General features: G+C 57.1%; 1 protein-coding gene across 13 annotated transcripts in view; it reads left to right on the forward strand.

The window, feature by feature from the left end:
* Nucleotides 1-17,110, forward strand: part of SPEG (striated muscle enriched protein kinase) — a 58,783-nt gene that overhangs the window by 9,705 nt on the left and 31,968 nt on the right. For 6 of the 13 annotated variants that reach the window (XM_031008431.3, XM_031008430.3, XM_031008438.3 and 3 more), the window contains 5 exons: nucleotides 75-164; nucleotides 247-583; nucleotides 3,387-4,684; nucleotides 6,559-6,702; nucleotides 7,048-7,230. In XM_031008431.3, the coding sequence (XP_030864291.2) occupies nucleotides 75-164; nucleotides 247-583; nucleotides 3,387-4,684; nucleotides 6,559-6,702; nucleotides 7,048-7,230 (2,052 nt within the window). The other 7 variants (XM_063695232.1, XM_063695233.1, XM_031008433.3 and 4 more) reach the window with 6 other exon arrangements.

Raw genomic sequence — 17,110 nt, forward strand, 5'->3', positions numbered from 1 at the left:
AGGCAGAAGGCAATAGGGAAGAGTTGGAGGCAGAGGGAGGAGGGCCCTGCCCACACAGACCCCTTCTTCTCCAGACTCAGAGACGGCTGAGGATGACATCAGCGATGTGCAGGGAACCCAGCGCCTGGAGCTTCGGGATGACGGGGCCTTCAGCACCCCCACGGGTGAGCTCCTGGGGTGTACAAAGAGCAGGCAGGCGGGTTTCCCACAAGGGGTGCCTCAGTCTCACGGTGCTCCTTTCTCTAGGGGGCTCTGACACCCTGGTGGGCACCTCCCTGGACACACCCCCGACCTCCGTGACAGGCACCTCAGAGGAGCAAGTGAGCTGGTGGGGCAGCGGGCAGACGGTCCTGGAGCAGGAAGCGGGCAGTGGGGGTGGCACCCGCCGCCTCCCGGGCAGCCCAAGGCAAGCACAGGCAACCGGGGCCGGGCCACGGCACCTGGGGGTGGAGCCGCTGGTGCGGGCATCTCGAGCTAATCTGGTGGGCGCAAGCTGGGGGTCAGAGGATAGCCTTTCCGTGGCCAGTGACCTGTACGGCAGCGCATTCAGCCTGTACAGAGGACGGGCGCTCTCTATCCACGTGTAAGTAACGGCCTTACCTGGGCCTGAACTGCCCCATCTCACCACGCTGTCCTGCGCTGCCCTCACTGCTCAGTCAGCCTCCACCCATCACCCAGCCCCATCCATCTCTCTGTGCATTTCTTCACCCCCTGCTGCCACTCCATCTTCCCACACTGCTCCCTCCTCCTCCTGAGCCATCACCGCCCACATCCCCCTGCTCCCACCTGTCCTGGCTCACCATGCCATCTCCATGGTCTCCTGGACCCTGCTGTCCCTTCCTTGTCTCCTCCAAGATCTCCAGTTTCTCAGGGGCCCTCTTTTGCCTCACCCATTTGGGCTCCAGTTGTCCCCAGGATCCCTCCCCCCACCCGGGGGCCCCCTTGGTGCCTGCTGTCTCAGCAGCTGCTGCCTTTTCATCTCTCTGCACATTCCTGTTCCCATGTGGGCCTTTTTCTGGGAGGAACAGAACCTTTCCACACGGCAGCTCCCGGGAGAGCAGGAGAGAGCAGGGGAACAAGCCAGCAAGCAGGAGAGAGAAGAGAGTGAGGTGGCCAGGGGCAGATGGGGCAAGGGGCCTGTGAAAGCAGGAGGCCATGGGCTGGGGGTGGCAGGGGGCTGGGAAAGGGAGGGGCTGGAAATGGGGCCAGGCCAGAGGGAGAGGGCGGGAGTGATGGTGGCAGGGGGCTTGCAATGATTTCTCTCATGGGAAACCCCTAAGTCCCCGAGGGTGGGATTCAAGGTTGTCCCAGGAGGGGGTGTGAGGAGCGGAGGTGTTGGAGGCACTGGAGCCATTTTTGGAGATTTGGGGCTCGCAGATACAGGAGGGAGTGCTATAGTGGAAGAGGGGAGTGGCTGAGAATAGAGGTACTGGGGCATTTGGGGAGCTGAGGGGGGCCTGGTTTGTGATGCGTATGGGTGTGGGGGCAGCTACCACCGTGCAGGAGAAAGAAGGGGCCTGGTGTGGGAGGCTGCTTTGAGGGTGGTTAGAGTAGGGCTAGCGGTGGGCAGGGGAGAGGGCCAGGGTTGGGCCACGGCCAGGGGGAGGCTCCCTTGGCTTATCTTCTTGGCCTTACCCGGTGTTCCTGTGCCCTGGACTTGCCTTTTCCTTCCTGCCTTTCTTTACCAGGCCCCAGCCAGAGCCTGGAGTTGCTATGGCAACTTCGGAGGAACCCATTTCCTTAGTGATGTCTATGGTACAGAGACTGGCCTGGAGCTCAGAGCTGCCGGCAAGAGGCCTCCTCTGCTGTCCTCAATTTCTCTCCAGGCCTCACCCACTTCCCAGAGGCCCTTCCCTGGGGACTCTGCGGCCCTTCCCCCAGAGAAGACACTTCCTCCCTGCAGGTGGCTGGCTGAGGTTTCTGTCTCTCAGGCCACTCTGCATTGCCACCACCCCTTTTAACCCCAGTCAGAGGTGGGTCTGTCATGTGGGTGGCTGACTCAGGTAGGCTAAAACATCCTTAACTCGGGACCCCTAGAACTGCTCGTGGCTGGCACCCTACTATTTGTCCTCCCTTCTGTGCCCCTGGAAACCCAGACACTTTGGAGGAAATAAGGGCTCAGGATTCTGACTGCCTGGGTTTCAATCCTAGCACCAATCATTTCCCAGCTGTGTCACCTTGGTAAGGCATTTAATCTTTTTTATGCCTCAGTTTCTTCATCTGTACACGGGGGTGATCACAGTTCTTACCTCACAGGGCTGTTGTGAGTATTAAATGACTCAATGCATTTTAAGCACTTGGTACAAGCCTGGCACTCAGGAAATATTCAATGAGCCATTTTACAGATTTTTATTAAGCTCTCTCTGATGTGTCAGGTATGATAATACATCTAATTCCTTTTTTTTTTTGCTAATCTTTATGTGTGATGTGCCCCCTCACCCGCCCCCTCCTCCCCGCAAGGGTCCAGATGGGGAAAACTGAGACCCAGCTCTTGGGCACCAAAGCTCTGTTAAGTGAAAGGGATACTCTGGGGTGACCGGCTCCTTCCCTCCTCCTTTTCTCCCACACTCCCTATTCAGGCCCACTTAGTAGCTATTTCTGAGCCGAGTTATTTCAGAGCATACCCCTGTGGGGGGCCTTCTGTACTTCTCAGGGGGATTTCCAAGGACTCAAGGTAGCTTTCCCAGGGGAAGCACAAGTCAAAGGCCTATCGGGGGGCAGACTGAGCAAGGGGAGTAGGAGCCTGGGCATCCCTTTGCCACCTGCTGTGTCCCATCAGTGCCCGTGGTGGCGGCAGGTATAGGCTCAGGTCTACACAGCAGCTAGGGAATCCTAGGGATGGGGCACTGCCCCCCAAAAGGCTTGTGCCTGGTCCAGGAGGCTGTTGCTTGGCTTCCAGGGACCACTAGGAAGGGGTGTGCCCTGCTGATGATGGGCAGGGGTGTGGGGGCCAGCTGGGGGCTGGAATGAGTGGGTGGCTGCATTCCTGAGAGCGCCCCTCCCCACCCCACCCTCTTGTCTTCCCTCCCCACTTCATCCTTTGGGTCCTAAGCCTCATTCTTTTCTCTCCCTCATGCTCAGTTCTGTTTCCGCTGTTTCTCGGCTTCCAGGGCTGGGGGGAGGAGGCTGGCCCGAGTCCTGGGGCTGAGTCTGTACCAAGACCCAGCCATTAGCCCAATCTTGTGGTTCCAGAGCCGCCGGCCTCTCCCCAGCACCTGCTCTGGCTGTGCGCTCCTCGTGGGGGTGGGGGTGGGGGGCAGGAGGATCTGGCCCATGTCACCCCCAAGCCTGCCCAGCATGCCCACCACCCAATTCCTGTCACAAGCTAAGGGTCTAGGAGAGGAGGCCCCCTGAATCCTCTACCCTTCTCCATCTTGGTTCTGCAGCAGCGTCTCTCAGAGCGGGTTGCGCAGGGAGGAGCCCGACCTTCAGCCTCAGCTGGCCAGCGAAGCCCCACGCCGCCCTGCCCAGCCGCCTCCTTCCAAATCCGCGCTGCTCCCCCCACCGTCCCCTCGGGTCGGGAAGCGGTCCCCGCCGGGACCCCCAGCCCAGCCCGCGGCCACCCCCACGTCGCCCCACCGTCGCACTCAGGAGCCTGTGCTGCCCGAGGACACCACCACCGAAGAGAAGCGAGGGAAGAAGTCCAAGTCGTCCGGGCCCTCCCTGGCGGGCACCGCGGAATCCCGACCCCAGACGCCACTGAGCGAGGCCTCAGGCCGCCTGTCGGCGTTGGGCCGATCGCCTAGGCTGGTGCGCGCCGGCTCCCGCATCCTGGACAAGCTGCAGTTCTTCGAGGAGCGACGGCGCAGCCTGGAGCGCAGCGACTCGCCGCCGGCGCCCCTGCGGCCCTGGGTGCCCCTGCGCAAGGCCCGCTCTCTGGAGCAGCCCAAGTCGGAGCGCGGCGCACCGTGGGGCACCCCCGGGGCCTCGCAGGAAGAACTGCGGGCGCCAGGCAGCGTGGCCGAGCGGCGCCGCCTGTTCCAGCAGAAAGCGGCCTCGCTGGACGAGCGCACGCGTCAGCGAAGCCCGGCCTCAGACCTCGAGCTGCGCTTCGCCCAGGAGCTGGGCCGCATCCGCCGCTCCACGTCGCGGGAGGAGCTGGTGCGCTCGCACGAGTCCCTGCGCGCCACGCTGCAGCGTGCCCCATCCCCTCGAGAGCCCGGCGAGCCCCCGCTCTTCTCTCGGCCCTCCACCCCCAAGACATCGCGGGCCGTGAGCCCCGCCGCCGCCCAGCCGCCCTCTCCGAGCAGCGCGGGGAAGCCGGGGGACGAGCCTGGGAGGCCCCGGAGCCGCGGGCCGGCGGGCAGGACAGAGCCAGGGGAAGGCCCGCAGCAGGAGGTTAGGCGTCGGGACCAATTCCCGCTGACCCGGAGCAGAGCCATCCAGGAGTGCAGGAGCCCTGTGCCGCCCCCCGCCGCCGATCCCCCAGAGGCCAGGACGAAAGCACCCCCTGGTCGGAAGCGGGAGCCCCCGGCGCAGGCCGTGCGCTTCCTGCCCTGGGCCACGCCGGGCCTGGAGGGCGCTGCTGTACCCCAGACCTTGGAGAAGAACAGGGCGGGGCCCGAGGCAGAGAAGAGGCTGCGCAGAGGGCCGGAGGAGGACGGTCCCTGGGGGCCCTGGGACCGCCGAGGGGCCCGCAGCCAGGGCAAAGGTCGCCGGGCCCGGCCCACCTCCCCTGAGCTCGGTAAGGCCTCAGGGAGGGCTGACAAGGTGCCTGAACCCCGGTCGGGGGGCGTTTGTGGAGAGCAAGACTGCTCAGCAGGAGCCGGGGGGTCGGGGGTTTCGCCTGGGGCTGCTAGCCAGCTGCAAGGGTGGGTTTGCCAGAGAAGGCACAGACACAGGCTCGACTTTGAGTGAAGGATTGTGAAAGTCCTTGTGCTAGGACTGCCACTGGTGAGGCGGAGCGTGAGTGTTGTGATGGAGGCTAGGTGAGGCTGAGATGTGAGCTAAGACTGGTGCCCAGATGCCCGCCATAGCTCCCCTGGGTCCAGTGGCCTGCTAGGCTGTTGGATCAAGAACCACTGCTGGGGGGATGCACTGGTGAGAACCTAAGGACCCCCCTCCATACCCCCAATCCCTCTGTTGGGGAGAGATGGTAGATGGTCTGAAATAATTTTCAAATCCCTGTTACAGACACGCTTTGTGCCAGATAACTCTTTACTCTGCCTCTCCCACCCGGGCACCATCCCCTGACCCATGTGTGGCCACCCAGCCTGCCCTTCTAGCCTCCTCACCTCAGGCTTACACCCGGCATGGCTGAGCTCACTGTGGTCCCTACACAATGCCTGCCTGTGTGTTGTCTCCCAACCTTCCCATGAATGATGACCAACATCACCAACAGGAGAATGGCTCTGCACCCCACCCCTCATCCTGCACATCAACTCGAGGCCCACTCCTGGAGAGAGGCAGAGGAAGGCGTCCTTGACCCACTTCCACTGCTCCTCCAGAATAGATGCCTCTACCTGCTGATCCTGGGAGACCCTGCCAGGATCTCTTTCATTGCACTTACCATACTGTATTTTTCTTCATCAAAATTATTTTGCATTTAAGTATTACCACCTTAGAATCTTTAGAGATAATTAGGCCCCTGTCCATCATCCTCCTGGACACCATTATTGCACACACACAACTATGTGCCAGCATTGTGTTAACTAGGCCCTTACAGATGTTATTTCATTTCAGCCTATATGTCAGTTTCAGAGGGTCTTTTCCCCTCCATCTTACAGATAACAAAACTGAGGCTCAGAGAGGCTAATTTGCCCAAGGTTTTGTAGCTAGGAAACAGCAGAATTGGGATTTTCACTGCTTTTTTGGCTATGTACATTGTCCTTTATCTAGCTTATGGAATGTCAGAGTTGGAGAATGCCCAGAGAGACCCATGACAGTGGAGTTTGTCATCTCTCTGTATGTATGAGCTTCCTGTAAGCAGGGACCACTGGTCCTTCCTCTAGTGTTCTTGGTACCCATACAGTACTCAGTATGCGGGGAGTACAAGGTCACTATTTGGTGAACGGATGAAATCAAATCTGATCTTCGTAGGCCTCTCAGACTGCCTACCATTCACTCTTTTGAATCTGATGGCTTCACACATTTGACAATTCACCTCGTGTTGCCCTGTTGCCCTGTGACGCCGCTGTTATTGCTTAAGTCTTGGGTTGCTTTTAGCTTGTCCTTTGTCTGTTTGAAAGCTTGTGCCCTTCCAGGTGCCTTGCATAGGGCCTGGTACGCCATACATGATGGCTGATGTGTTAAAGACATACACGGTGCAGTCCTGTCTTTCTCCAGAAGCCAATGCTCTAATTGTGGATGAAGTTGAGGAACGGCCACACTAACATGGAGTCAAGGCTGCCCTGACCTGTTTCGAGAATGCTCCTTCTGACTTCCTTTTTTCCCTAAGGACATTCAGGAGGCAGACCCTCTTCTCCCCAAGTCCCTGCTTTCTAGAAGCCCCTCTATCTGGGTTTGGCTTTCTAGGATGCAGGCCACCAGGACTCTCTCTCCCGCTGTCATCCCTGCAGGGATCATGGCCCCTTACCCCGTTATTCCTGTGTCCGGCAGAGTCTTCGGATGACTCCTACGTATCCGCTGGAGAAGAGCCCCTAGAGGCCCCTGTGTTTGAGATCCCCCTGCAGAATGTGGTGGTGGCACCAGGGGCAGACGTGCTGCTCAAGTGTATCGTCACTGCCAACCCCCCGCCCCAAGGTGAGCTCCAGCACTGGGCCAAGGTGCGGTCGAGGTTGGGAGGGGGTGTGTGAGAAGGGAAGGGGAGGTTCCCCCGGACTCCTCCAAGGGAGGGGTGGGAAGGAGGGGAATTATCCCCTCCATGGGGGCTGCCCTGACTTGTGTGTGTGTTCAGGGACATTTCTCAGGACCCCCGAGAGAAGGGAGGGCAACCTGAGCTTCCCAAAATGAGGGCGGACTCTTCCAGATTCCCTGGGGTGCTGAGAGGAGAGGTTTGGTCTCCTGTCTGGTGTGTGGGGTAGGAGTAGAGATTCTCAGTGGGCGCCTGTGGGCCGTGGCGAGCCGGGTCCCTGTGCCTCCCCACAGTGTCCTGGCACAAGGATGGGTCAGCGCTGCGCAGCGAGGGCCGCCTCCTCCTCCGGGCTGAGGGTGAGCGGCACACCCTGCTGCTCAGGGAGGCCAGGGCAGCGGATGCCGGGAGCTATATGGCCACCGCCACCAACGAGCTGGGCCAGGCCACCTGTGCCGCCTCACTGACCGTGAGACCCGGTAGGGAGCCCATCAACCCTGGGGCTGGGTGGGGGCAAGCCGTGACTCTTCCGTGGCCCAGGCCCCAGTCCACCTCCCTTCCCACTCTCAGCCTTGAGCTTGGGCACCCCGCCAGCATACTTAGTCCATGCAGTCCCTTCTGGGTGTCGGCAGCTCTGGTGAAAGCATTTTAAATGGCCCTGGCCTCAGGGCAGGGGCCAAATCCCCAAGGCGCACACAAGGCTGGCCAATTCATGAAGTCAGTGAAATTTGTGTTTAGCCATCCTCTAAATGCCATCCTCCCATGGCATTTCCCTGAACAGGGTCCTATGGGGAAAGCAAATTGTCCTTGAGTTTCAGAGAAGAAGAATCTCTCCGCTCACAGGGCTTAAGAGCCACCACAAGCCTTCTGAAGTCATTTCCCCTGTAAGACAGTCCCCCCTCCCAGTAAAAAGAGATGCTTTCGAGTGCCACAAGCCGCTTCCCCCCTACTTTTCTTGAACCCAAAGTCGTAAAAAGGGTACAGCCAAGAGCACTTCTCGGGCTGGCAGTGCCGAGGCCGCCTTGTTTTCTATTTTTGTGAAAGCCCTTACTTGGTGTCAGACTACTTTCTTTGGGATTCAGCCCAGTTTCTTTCTGGTTCAGCTGGATCAGTGTCGGTGTACATGGCCAGTTCAGCTCATTCAGCTTGCGGGGCCTGACAATGCACTGACCCCGGGCCTGGGGTTCGGGGAGGTGAGGATGGTCAGGGGGTATTACAGAAGGAAAACACACTCAACCCTCAAGGGGGTTCCCACTGGGTGACCAGACCTGGATCAGAGGACCTAGGTTGGGGGACAGTGCGGAGCAGATGGATCTAGTGCCGAGGACATCCGAGCCATTGCTTAGTGTTCTGGGATGCCTGCGCTGAGAGACGTTGGCGCCCTGAAGGAGGCTGGGATTTAGACCGGCACGGGGAAGGCGGGACATGCCAAGAGGGGGAACAGCACATGGTGTTCTGTCCCTTCCTTCCACGAAGTGCTGCAGGAGACAAGATGGCAGAGTCTGTGTGCCCATCCCAGGGCCTCAGTACCTGAGCAGTGAGGGAGTTCTTGATGCATCTGATCACAGTCTCGTGCTCCAGTAGAGCCTTTGGTTGCACAGTCTGGCTTGTGCCACTGCAGGTCTTCATCCTCCTTAGCTGCATATCCCTCCCGGGGCCCATTTTCCAGGCTTTCTCCTCCTCCTACCCCTCCTACCCCGCTGAATCATGCCCGTCCCTCCACCACATGCTTCTGTCCTTCCATCACCTCCGGGATCTGGCTTCTGACTCAGCTCCCAGCTCCCCTGAGGGGGCCCAGGCCTGGCTCCAGGACTCCAGTCAATACCTGGCTTGGGCTGAAATTTGGCGAGGGGTGGGATGGGGGTGCCCCGATACTGGCTCAGGGCCACTTAGGAGTCTTTTATGGTTGGAAAGGCAGCTTGGGGCGAGGCAGTTGTCAGCCCTTGACTGAGAGTTCTGTATTTGCGGCATAGAACCTCCTGAGCTTCAGTTTCCTCATTTGTAAACCGGAGATAATGACACCGTCCTCACGGATGAAAGCGAATGTGTGAACGAGCTTTATGAACTGTAAAGCTGTAGACAAATGTTAGTTGTTAGCGTTATTAACGGGTGCTGTTGTGTACAAGAGCTCAGGTTTCTACGAGGATCTGGGAAGTGCCTTATCCTTCTCTGTCCCTTTCTTCAGCCCATCTGTGCCTTAGGGACTCCACTTCTCCCCTTGGAAGGCCCATATCCTGCAGACCCTCTGTATTTCCCAGCCCCTGTGTCCTCAGCTCATCACAGCATCTCTGCACCTCTGCCCTGGGGAGCCAGAAAGCCTTCATTGCATTAGTCTGTTGCATCAGACATTACAGCAAGACAGCCACCTCCTTAAGTCAGGCTGGCTCGGGGGCCCCAGGGCCTGGGGGGCAGGCATGTGGGTCCAGACTTGGCTCTGGCTGTTGTGGAGCAAGCTGACTTTCTTACCCTACAAGGCACTGTTTAGTCCAGAGTGGCTGGATGGGGGCCAGTGGACTTGAGAGCAGCAAAAGTGGGTGGAACCTGGGGATGGCACAGACATCTGGCAAGGGGTGGTCCCAGGCCTGGAGTCTGCAGGCAGTGAGGGGTGGGGCCAGGGGAGGGAGTCCAGCAGCTTGCCCGTAGGCCTGGTGGGGAGCAGGTAGAGGGAGGCAGTGGGCAGTGTATTGTGGGAAGAGGCCTGCATGCAGCCACCGCCCTCTCTTGCTCCTTCCCCTCCCCCTCTTGCTCTTCACCCTGCCCCTGCCAGTGCTATGGTAACCAGGGCTGGCTGCCCAGTCCCCTCTTGGGGTCCACCCCAAGAGGGCCTGCTTTTGAGGACCCACAGATCTCAATTCCTGGTTGGGAGCCATGGTAACCAGGGAATGGATAACTAGAGAATGCGGCCCCATGGACCATGGTTTAGGGGCAGGGTCTGTGCAGGCAGGAGCTGGTCCTCACCAGCTCCCCTGGTCCCTCCCACCCTTTCCACCCCACTGAATCATTTTGTTGAGACCACAGCCATTCTCCCAAAGCGGATGTGTGGATGGGGGCAGGTGGCTTGGGAGTGTGAGAAGTGTGCTTAACCAAAGCAAAGCAAAGCATTCCCCACCACTGCCCACATCCATCACACAAGTATTTATTGAGTGCCAACCAGGTGCCAAGTGCTACAGCTCTCTAAACAGTTTCTTCTGTTTGGACAGTGTCATAGACTTTCCCAAGCCCTTTCACATCTCTTCCCTGGCGATAACATTGTGCCATACATATCCCTTGGAGGGACGTGTGGCAGGTGGGGACATTCCCATTTTACGGATGAGAAGACAAAAATGTGAATTGAAAAGTGAGGTAGAGCTAGCACCAGGCCAGCAGCCTTTATTTAGCACTTGCAATCTGCCTAGGGATGTTTTCAGCAACAACTGATTTAGGGTGATGGAAATAACTGCCCATGAAGCAAATAAACTTAGTGTGGGGTGCAAATAAAAGTACATGACCGGGCTGGGTGCGGTGAATCACACTTGTAATCCCAGCACTTTGGGAGGCTGAGGCGGGTGGATCACCTGAAGTCAGGAGTTCGAGACCAGCCTGGCCAACATGGCAAAACCTTGTCTCTACTAAAAATACAAAAATTAGCCAGGCATGGTGGCATATACCTATAATCCCAGCTACTTTGGGGGCTGAAACAGGAGAATCACTTGAACCCGGGAGGCCGAGGTTGCAGTAAGCCGAGATCGTGCCACTGCACTCCAGCCTGGGTGATAAAGTGAGACTCTGTCTCAAAATAAATAAATAAATAAATAAAAAATACATGATCAGTTAGCACTTAGTGAGTGCTTCATATATACCAGGCCTTGTGTTGATTGGATTATTTTGTTTAATCCAGCCTCATGAGGTAGGTTCTATTATTATGCCTATGTTACGGATGAGGAAACTGAGACTTGGAAAACTTTAGCCAATTGCTCTCTGGACACAGTGGCTGACACCTGTAATCCCAGCAGTTTTGTCTGGAGCAGCATTGATCAATAGACATTTCTGTGATGATGGAGATGCTCTATATGTGTGTGGCCCAGTATGGTAGCCCTAGCTACATGTGGTTAGTGAGCACTTGAAATGCAGCTACGGTGACTGAGGAACTGCATTTTAAATTTAATTTCATTTTAATAACTGCTTTTAAATAGTCTCAGGTGGCTAGTGGCTGCCTTCTTGGGATGGTCAGCTCTAGGAGCTTAGGGCCAGCTGGAGGCTGGAGCTATGATTTGAAACCCTGTCTCGGTCTCTCAAGCCTACACTCCTAACCATGACACTATCCCACCCCCTTTTCCTGTTGCTCTGAAGAAGTTCGAGGTTGAGGTGGAACTGAGCTCATGAGCTCACTGGGAGGGCACTGGTGATGTCATCTGTGGGTGGGTCAGACTGGGGGCTTTCTCTCCTTCCTCTGTTGACTCCCTGCCTCCAGCACAGCTGTGGTCCTTCTGTTTCCTTGCATGCCTGATGTGAGCACACCCAGCTTCCCCACCGTGTGCCCCGAGAGGAGGCCCTCTGGGTGCTGGGCAGGAGGAAGTGGGAGTATGGGAGGCCCCATGGGCCTGGGCCTCGTCCTCCCCACCTCCAGTCCTTCCCTCAACTATAGGTCTCCTATATTTGAGCCCAAGATTCTTGCATTTTCCAGCCAAGACCTTGGCCTCTTCATTGTACCTTAGCTGGTCATGGTTTTCTTGGCTGTAAAGTGAGGATCTTCATACCAGCCAGGCTACCTACTTGGTGAGATTCCTGAGGGTCTGTGAGGAGGGCAAGTTGGACACTTGGGACAGAGGATATAGCTCATCGAAGCCCATTCTGGTCCCACTTATAGAATCAACATGACCACAGCAGAAAATAGGTTGTTTATTGGGGGCCATGAAAACAAAAACAAGGAAGAAAACCTTAGCATCCATGTCAGTCCCTGTCTTCTCTTGCCCCTGGTCTCTGGCTACCTGTGGCATAGTTGCAGATTCTCCGTTGTGATGGCAGTGGCTGCCGTTGGGGAGGATGCCACAGGGGCCCCATCGTCAGTCCTCGATGGGGGTTTGGACAACACCTGACAAAGCAGTGTGGCATGGTCCCCTTGCCCAAACTCAGCCCTTCCTCTACCCTCCTGTCTGCCAGAAACAGGCCTGCCTGACAGGTGGCCTCCCCGAAGCTGGTACCTAGAACGGGGGCCATCACTCACAGCCTGTCAGAAGAATTGAGAGCTCATTTACTGTTGTTGCAGCCACTTTTCCTCACCTGGAGCAAACTAACATAGTCATATGTAAGAAATTAATCATGACCGGGTGCGGTGGCTCATGCCTGTAATCTCAGCACTTTGGGAGGCCAAGCAGGGTGGATCATGAGGTCAGGAGTATGAGACCAGCCTGACCAACATAGTGAAATCCTGTCTCTACTAAAAATACAAAAAATTAGCTGGGTGTGGTGATGGAGGTCTCTAATTCCAGCTACTTGGGAGGCTGAGACAGGAGAATCACTTGAATCTGGGAGGCAGAGGTCGCAGTGAGCCGAGATCATGCCATTGCACTCCGGCCTGGGTGACAGTGCGAGACTCTGTCTCAAAAAAAAAAAAAAGAAAAAGAAAAAGAAAAAAAAGAAAAAAGAAAAATTAATCACTTCTGGGGCTAGGTCAGGCTGACCATGTGAAATGATCTGATGGCTTGTACATTTTGAACTAAGCCTGAAACATTCTCAGTCCAAGGGGAAACATTCATGTCAGCACCCTGTGGAAATGCCCACCTCCTGGCCAGCCGTGTCCTCCCTTTCCCTGACTTTTCCGCAGTGGGGTTACCACAGCAGACATTTCAAGAACTGCCTGTGGAGGACCTACTGAAACAGCACATGTGGAGGGCCAGCTGGGAAGGGCCAAGCCACAGGCAAATGCTGGCTAACCTGCAGCCTATCACTCCCTTCCTCAAGAATCGTAAGGAGAAAAAACCATTTATGGACTGGGTGCCGTGGCTCACACCTGTAATCCTAGCACTTTGGGAGGCCAAGGCAGGTGGAACACTTGAGGCCAGGAGTTTGAGACCAGCCTGGCCAACATAATGAAACCCCATCTCTACTAAGAATACAAAAATTAGCCAGGTGTGGTTGTGGGAGCCTGTAATCCCAGCTACTGAGGGAGGCCGAGCCAGGAGAATCACTTGAACTTCGGAGGTGGAGGTTGCAGTGAGCTGAGATTACACCAGTGCTCTCCAGCCTGTATGACAGACTGCAACTGTCTCAAAACAAAAGCAAAAACAAACAAACAAAAGAATTGTAAAGAGTCCGCCTTGCCTACAGAGTAAAGGCTGCACACCTTCGTGTGGCCTCTACCATCTGCACCCATAGGGCAAAAGGAGCCAGAGGCCTGAGGCTGGCCCTCAGGTGGCAGTGGGAGGCACCTGCTTGAACAGTGGATGCTCCACTCCTTACTTCTTTACCCAGTTTATAGACAGACAGTTGAGCTATAGTCCTCTGCACACATGGCTTTTACTTCAAACTTTTCTGCATGTACTTTCCTCTGCCTGGAATACTTTTCCCTTTTTCCTGCAAACTGCAATTCCAATACTGCCTCTTCCTTCAGTTCTCTCTTTTTCCCTGGGCCAAAAGTCATCTCCCGCCTTCTATACTCCCACGCCCCTTACCTGCTGCTCTCTTGCTACCTCATACTTCCTGCTTGCTCTTATAGTCACTTGTGTATCTGGCTTGTCTTCCCCACCACCCAGAAGGCTCCTGAGGACATGACCATGTCTTTGCCACTCCTTAGCACTGGCAGCTGTGCCTGGGGGCCCTCCTGGACAGTTAGGGGCTGTGTGGACTGCAGAGCTGTATGTGAGGTGGCAGTGAGTAGGCAGAGAGCCCCATGACTTTTCAAGCCCTTGAGCAACGTGGGTGACACACAGAGGTGAGGCTAGGCATGACACCCAGCCACAAGGGTCATGAGGCTCTGCCTATGAGGGGAGCTTGGGAAAGAGACCATGGAGCGGTGGTCCTCAGAGTGAGGCCCCCAGACCAGCAGCATCAGCATCACCTGAGTATGTGTTAGAAATGCAGTTTCTTTTTTTTTTTTTTTCCAATAAGCAGTTTGCACTCTTAAGAAATGCAGATTATTGGCCCCAGCCCCGACCTACTGAATCGGAAATTCCGTGGGTGGGGCCCAGCACTCTATGGTCTAAGGAGCCCTCCAGGTGATTCCGATGCACAGAAAACCTTGAGAACCACTGCCATAGAGTTAGAGATTGTGCCCAAGATGGGAGACCAGGTTGTGCCATGGGAAGCACACGGGCTGTGTAGCCAAACCTCCTAGGTTCAAAGCCCTGCTCTGAGGTCAAATGGCCCAGTGAAGGGGGCTTAGTGATACCACCTCTTAGGGCTGTCCTCCTCCCATAAAGATCAGCAGTGGTCCCTAAGCTTTCATGTACCTAAGAGTCACCTGGGGTGCTTTTTAAAATGCAGTTTCCTGACATCTCATTTCAGAAAATCGAATTCTGCAGGCTGGAGTAAGGTTGAGGAATCTATATTCTAAATAAGCCCGAGGTGGTCCTGATGTGAGTAGGTCAAGTAACATTCTGAGAAGCCCTGAAACAAAGGGCTGTGTGTGACACCTTTTATGTACTAGATAATTCGCAGTGGTGGCTGCAACTCTGTCTATTGTGAGAACACATCAGGGGACGCTGAAACAGTTGGGGCTGGTGGATGTGCTGGTCTGAGGAGAGGGAGTTCCCTGTGTGCTTCCTAACGCCAGTATTTTCATCAAATGAGTTTGACCTGAGAGTGATGTTGAAAGGGCAGACATGAGCATGGGGTCAGTGTGGGGGATTGGGAGCCAGTGTGAAGGGGCGGTACTTCCGTGGTGGGTTGTTCAGGGCCATTGAGTGTATGTGCCTATTAGGTTTAGGGGGGCACCTGCCCCCTCCTTCCTGGCTGGTGTAACTGTGTTTGCCACAGTGAGAGTTGGGCTTGTGGGTGCAGCAGGGCTGGGATGTCAGGGACTGGTTCCAAAGATGGTTTTTGCTATGTGGCCAGGGAAAAAACTAGGTGGCACCGGATTCTGGTATGGAGCCTCAGGAATCCTCGATCAGCTTCCTTGGTCACTCGCTTTTGGAGGTATGGAGGGGCAGAGGCTACTGCCTTGTCCGGAAGAGGCCTGGGCTGCTCTGACAGTCTCTTTCTCCAAGGGGCTTGAGGATGGGGGCCTGCTTCATGGCTAGATGCCCTCCAGCATGCTGTTCCCCTGGGCACCACCAGGGGTCTCTGAGGCTCCCTGCAAACCTTGACCATCTGGCCTTCAGCTCTGCTTCCGCTCCCAGTCCCTGGGCCCATGAGCCTCCTCAGTACTGTCCAGCCTGGAGGTGACCCTGGGGCAGGACTCCAGGCTCCACAGAGGGGTAGGACCGCCCACCTGCGGAGCCATGCCTGTGATCTCAGCATCAGCTGCCTTAAGCACCAAATGCCGTTCTGACTTCCCTCCCCAACCCTACCTCAAGACAGCCAGCCTGAACCGTGGGCCCCTCCTCTGCCCGGCCTCCAGCCCTCCTTCCTTACTGGCCGTGCTGGGAAACACAGGTCATGGCTTGGGAATGTGGCCCCGGGTTGCGGGGTGAGGTGATAGGAAGAGGGAGAAGGACACGTGACCCCTGCTCAACAGCCCCCTTGTCTCAGGTTCCGTGTCCAAACCCTTTCCCCATCCCAGATACAAATGGGTTCTCATGATAAGGGGCCATTTGGGGGAGGCAGCCCCCGCTGTCCTCTCTAGCGGGGCCAATGGGTGGCGGGCAAGTTGCCAACAGGTGCCCCGGCGGTTTGGGTAGGAAGGCTGGATGTGGGCTTAGGCCCTGTGGTGGCTGCTGGTCAGACCTTCCATGGCAGGGATGAGGGGGCAGAGGTGGGATTCTGGGCCCCCTCAGATTCTTCCCCCACCTCTGTGAAGGAGGGCAAAGATCTTGACAGTTCTCTGATTTTCAGGGCCAAGGAAAACAGGTATGCCCTGGCTCTGTAGTATTTGAGGCTCGTTAGCACATTCCCTGGTCAGGGATCTTGGTGGTTCCGTCAGAGCAAGGGGCAACACAGGGAACATTTCCCACGGGCACCTTCTTTGGTGGACGTGTCAGAACAAATGGGTCAGGGCAAGTGTCTCTATTGGCACAGCGCAGTGCCACCCCTCCCCTGTCTTGCTCGGGGACGGAGGCCCCACACCTTGAGTCAAGGCACCGCAGAGCGGGCTTTGCTCTTGTCAGGGTCTGAAGCTGTAAGGAGAAGAAAGGCAGATCCCGTGGCTTGGGAGTGAGCAGAGTGGCTAAATCCAGAAGGCCGCGCTCCGCCCTCCCTCCCCTCTCCCCTCTCCTCCCCCTCCACACCAGGGCCCAGGCTGCCTGTGGTCTCGGCAGGCACCACCTTCCTAGCCAGCTGCCTGCCGGCCTGCCATCCAACCTCCTCCTTCCCCTCCTCGGGCACCTTCCCCTCCCCCAGGGCCTTCTCCGTGCAGGGCCTCAGCTGGGTCAGCCGAGTGAGTGGGGCTGGGCAGGCTGGACAGGCTGGGCTCCTGCTCCCTGGGGAGCCACGCTGGGGTGGGCAGTGGGCAGGCAGCAGAAGGGCCTGGTGCCAGGGCAGAGCCTTCAGGACAGGCACAGGCTGGGGTCTGTGTGCAGAGCCTCGGGGTGAGTTGGGGTACAGCCCTGCTGGGGGCTTGGGGTGGGGGGACCCTGGGGAGAACCTAGGGGGCTGTGGCAGTTTCATGTCTGTATTTGGCAGTCGGATAGGAGCCAGCTCAGCGAGACTGGGACCCTGGCCAGTTGCAGGGGAGGGCGTCAGGGCCCTGGGGACACCCCTCCCCCAAGGCTGACTCTGGTGCCCCCCTCCTCTTCCCCCAGGCTGAGCTGCCCTTTTTGGTGGATGACTCCAGCTCTGCTTTTGTATCCCTCGAGCGTTTGGGGGTGCAAGCTGTAGGGCTGTGGCCAACAGGTGCCCCTGGGGTTTGCACGGCAGGAAGCTGAGAAGGGAAAGGGGGAGGGGCAGGCTAGATGGTGCCGCCTCATTGGCCCTGGACCGAGGTCGGGATGTGACTTGTCTGCGGTGTGTGTTCCTCTGCACCAGGCCCAGCTCGCCCAAGAAATGGGCATCCTAGCTATGCTGCTCCAGGGTTCCATAGACCTGCTTCCTCTGCTTTTGGAGCCTGCAGTTGGTAGTTTAGCTCTCTAGTCCATGTCAGGAATGTGGGTGCCCTGCTCCAGTGGAATTCTCCCGCCAGGCCCAGGAGTGGCCCCTCTGCTGCCCGAACCCTTTGCCCCAGGCCTTTCCCTATGGTGTCCCCTCCTGGGAGGATCAGCAGGGTCGGTGTTGGCAGAGCCAGTGGCA

Source organism: Gorilla gorilla, chromosome 11, assembly GCF_029281585.2.
Source record: "Gorilla gorilla gorilla isolate KB3781 chromosome 11, NHGRI_mGorGor1-v2.1_pri, whole genome shotgun sequence".
Taxonomy (NCBI): Eukaryota; Metazoa; Chordata; class Mammalia; order Primates; family Hominidae; genus Gorilla; species Gorilla gorilla.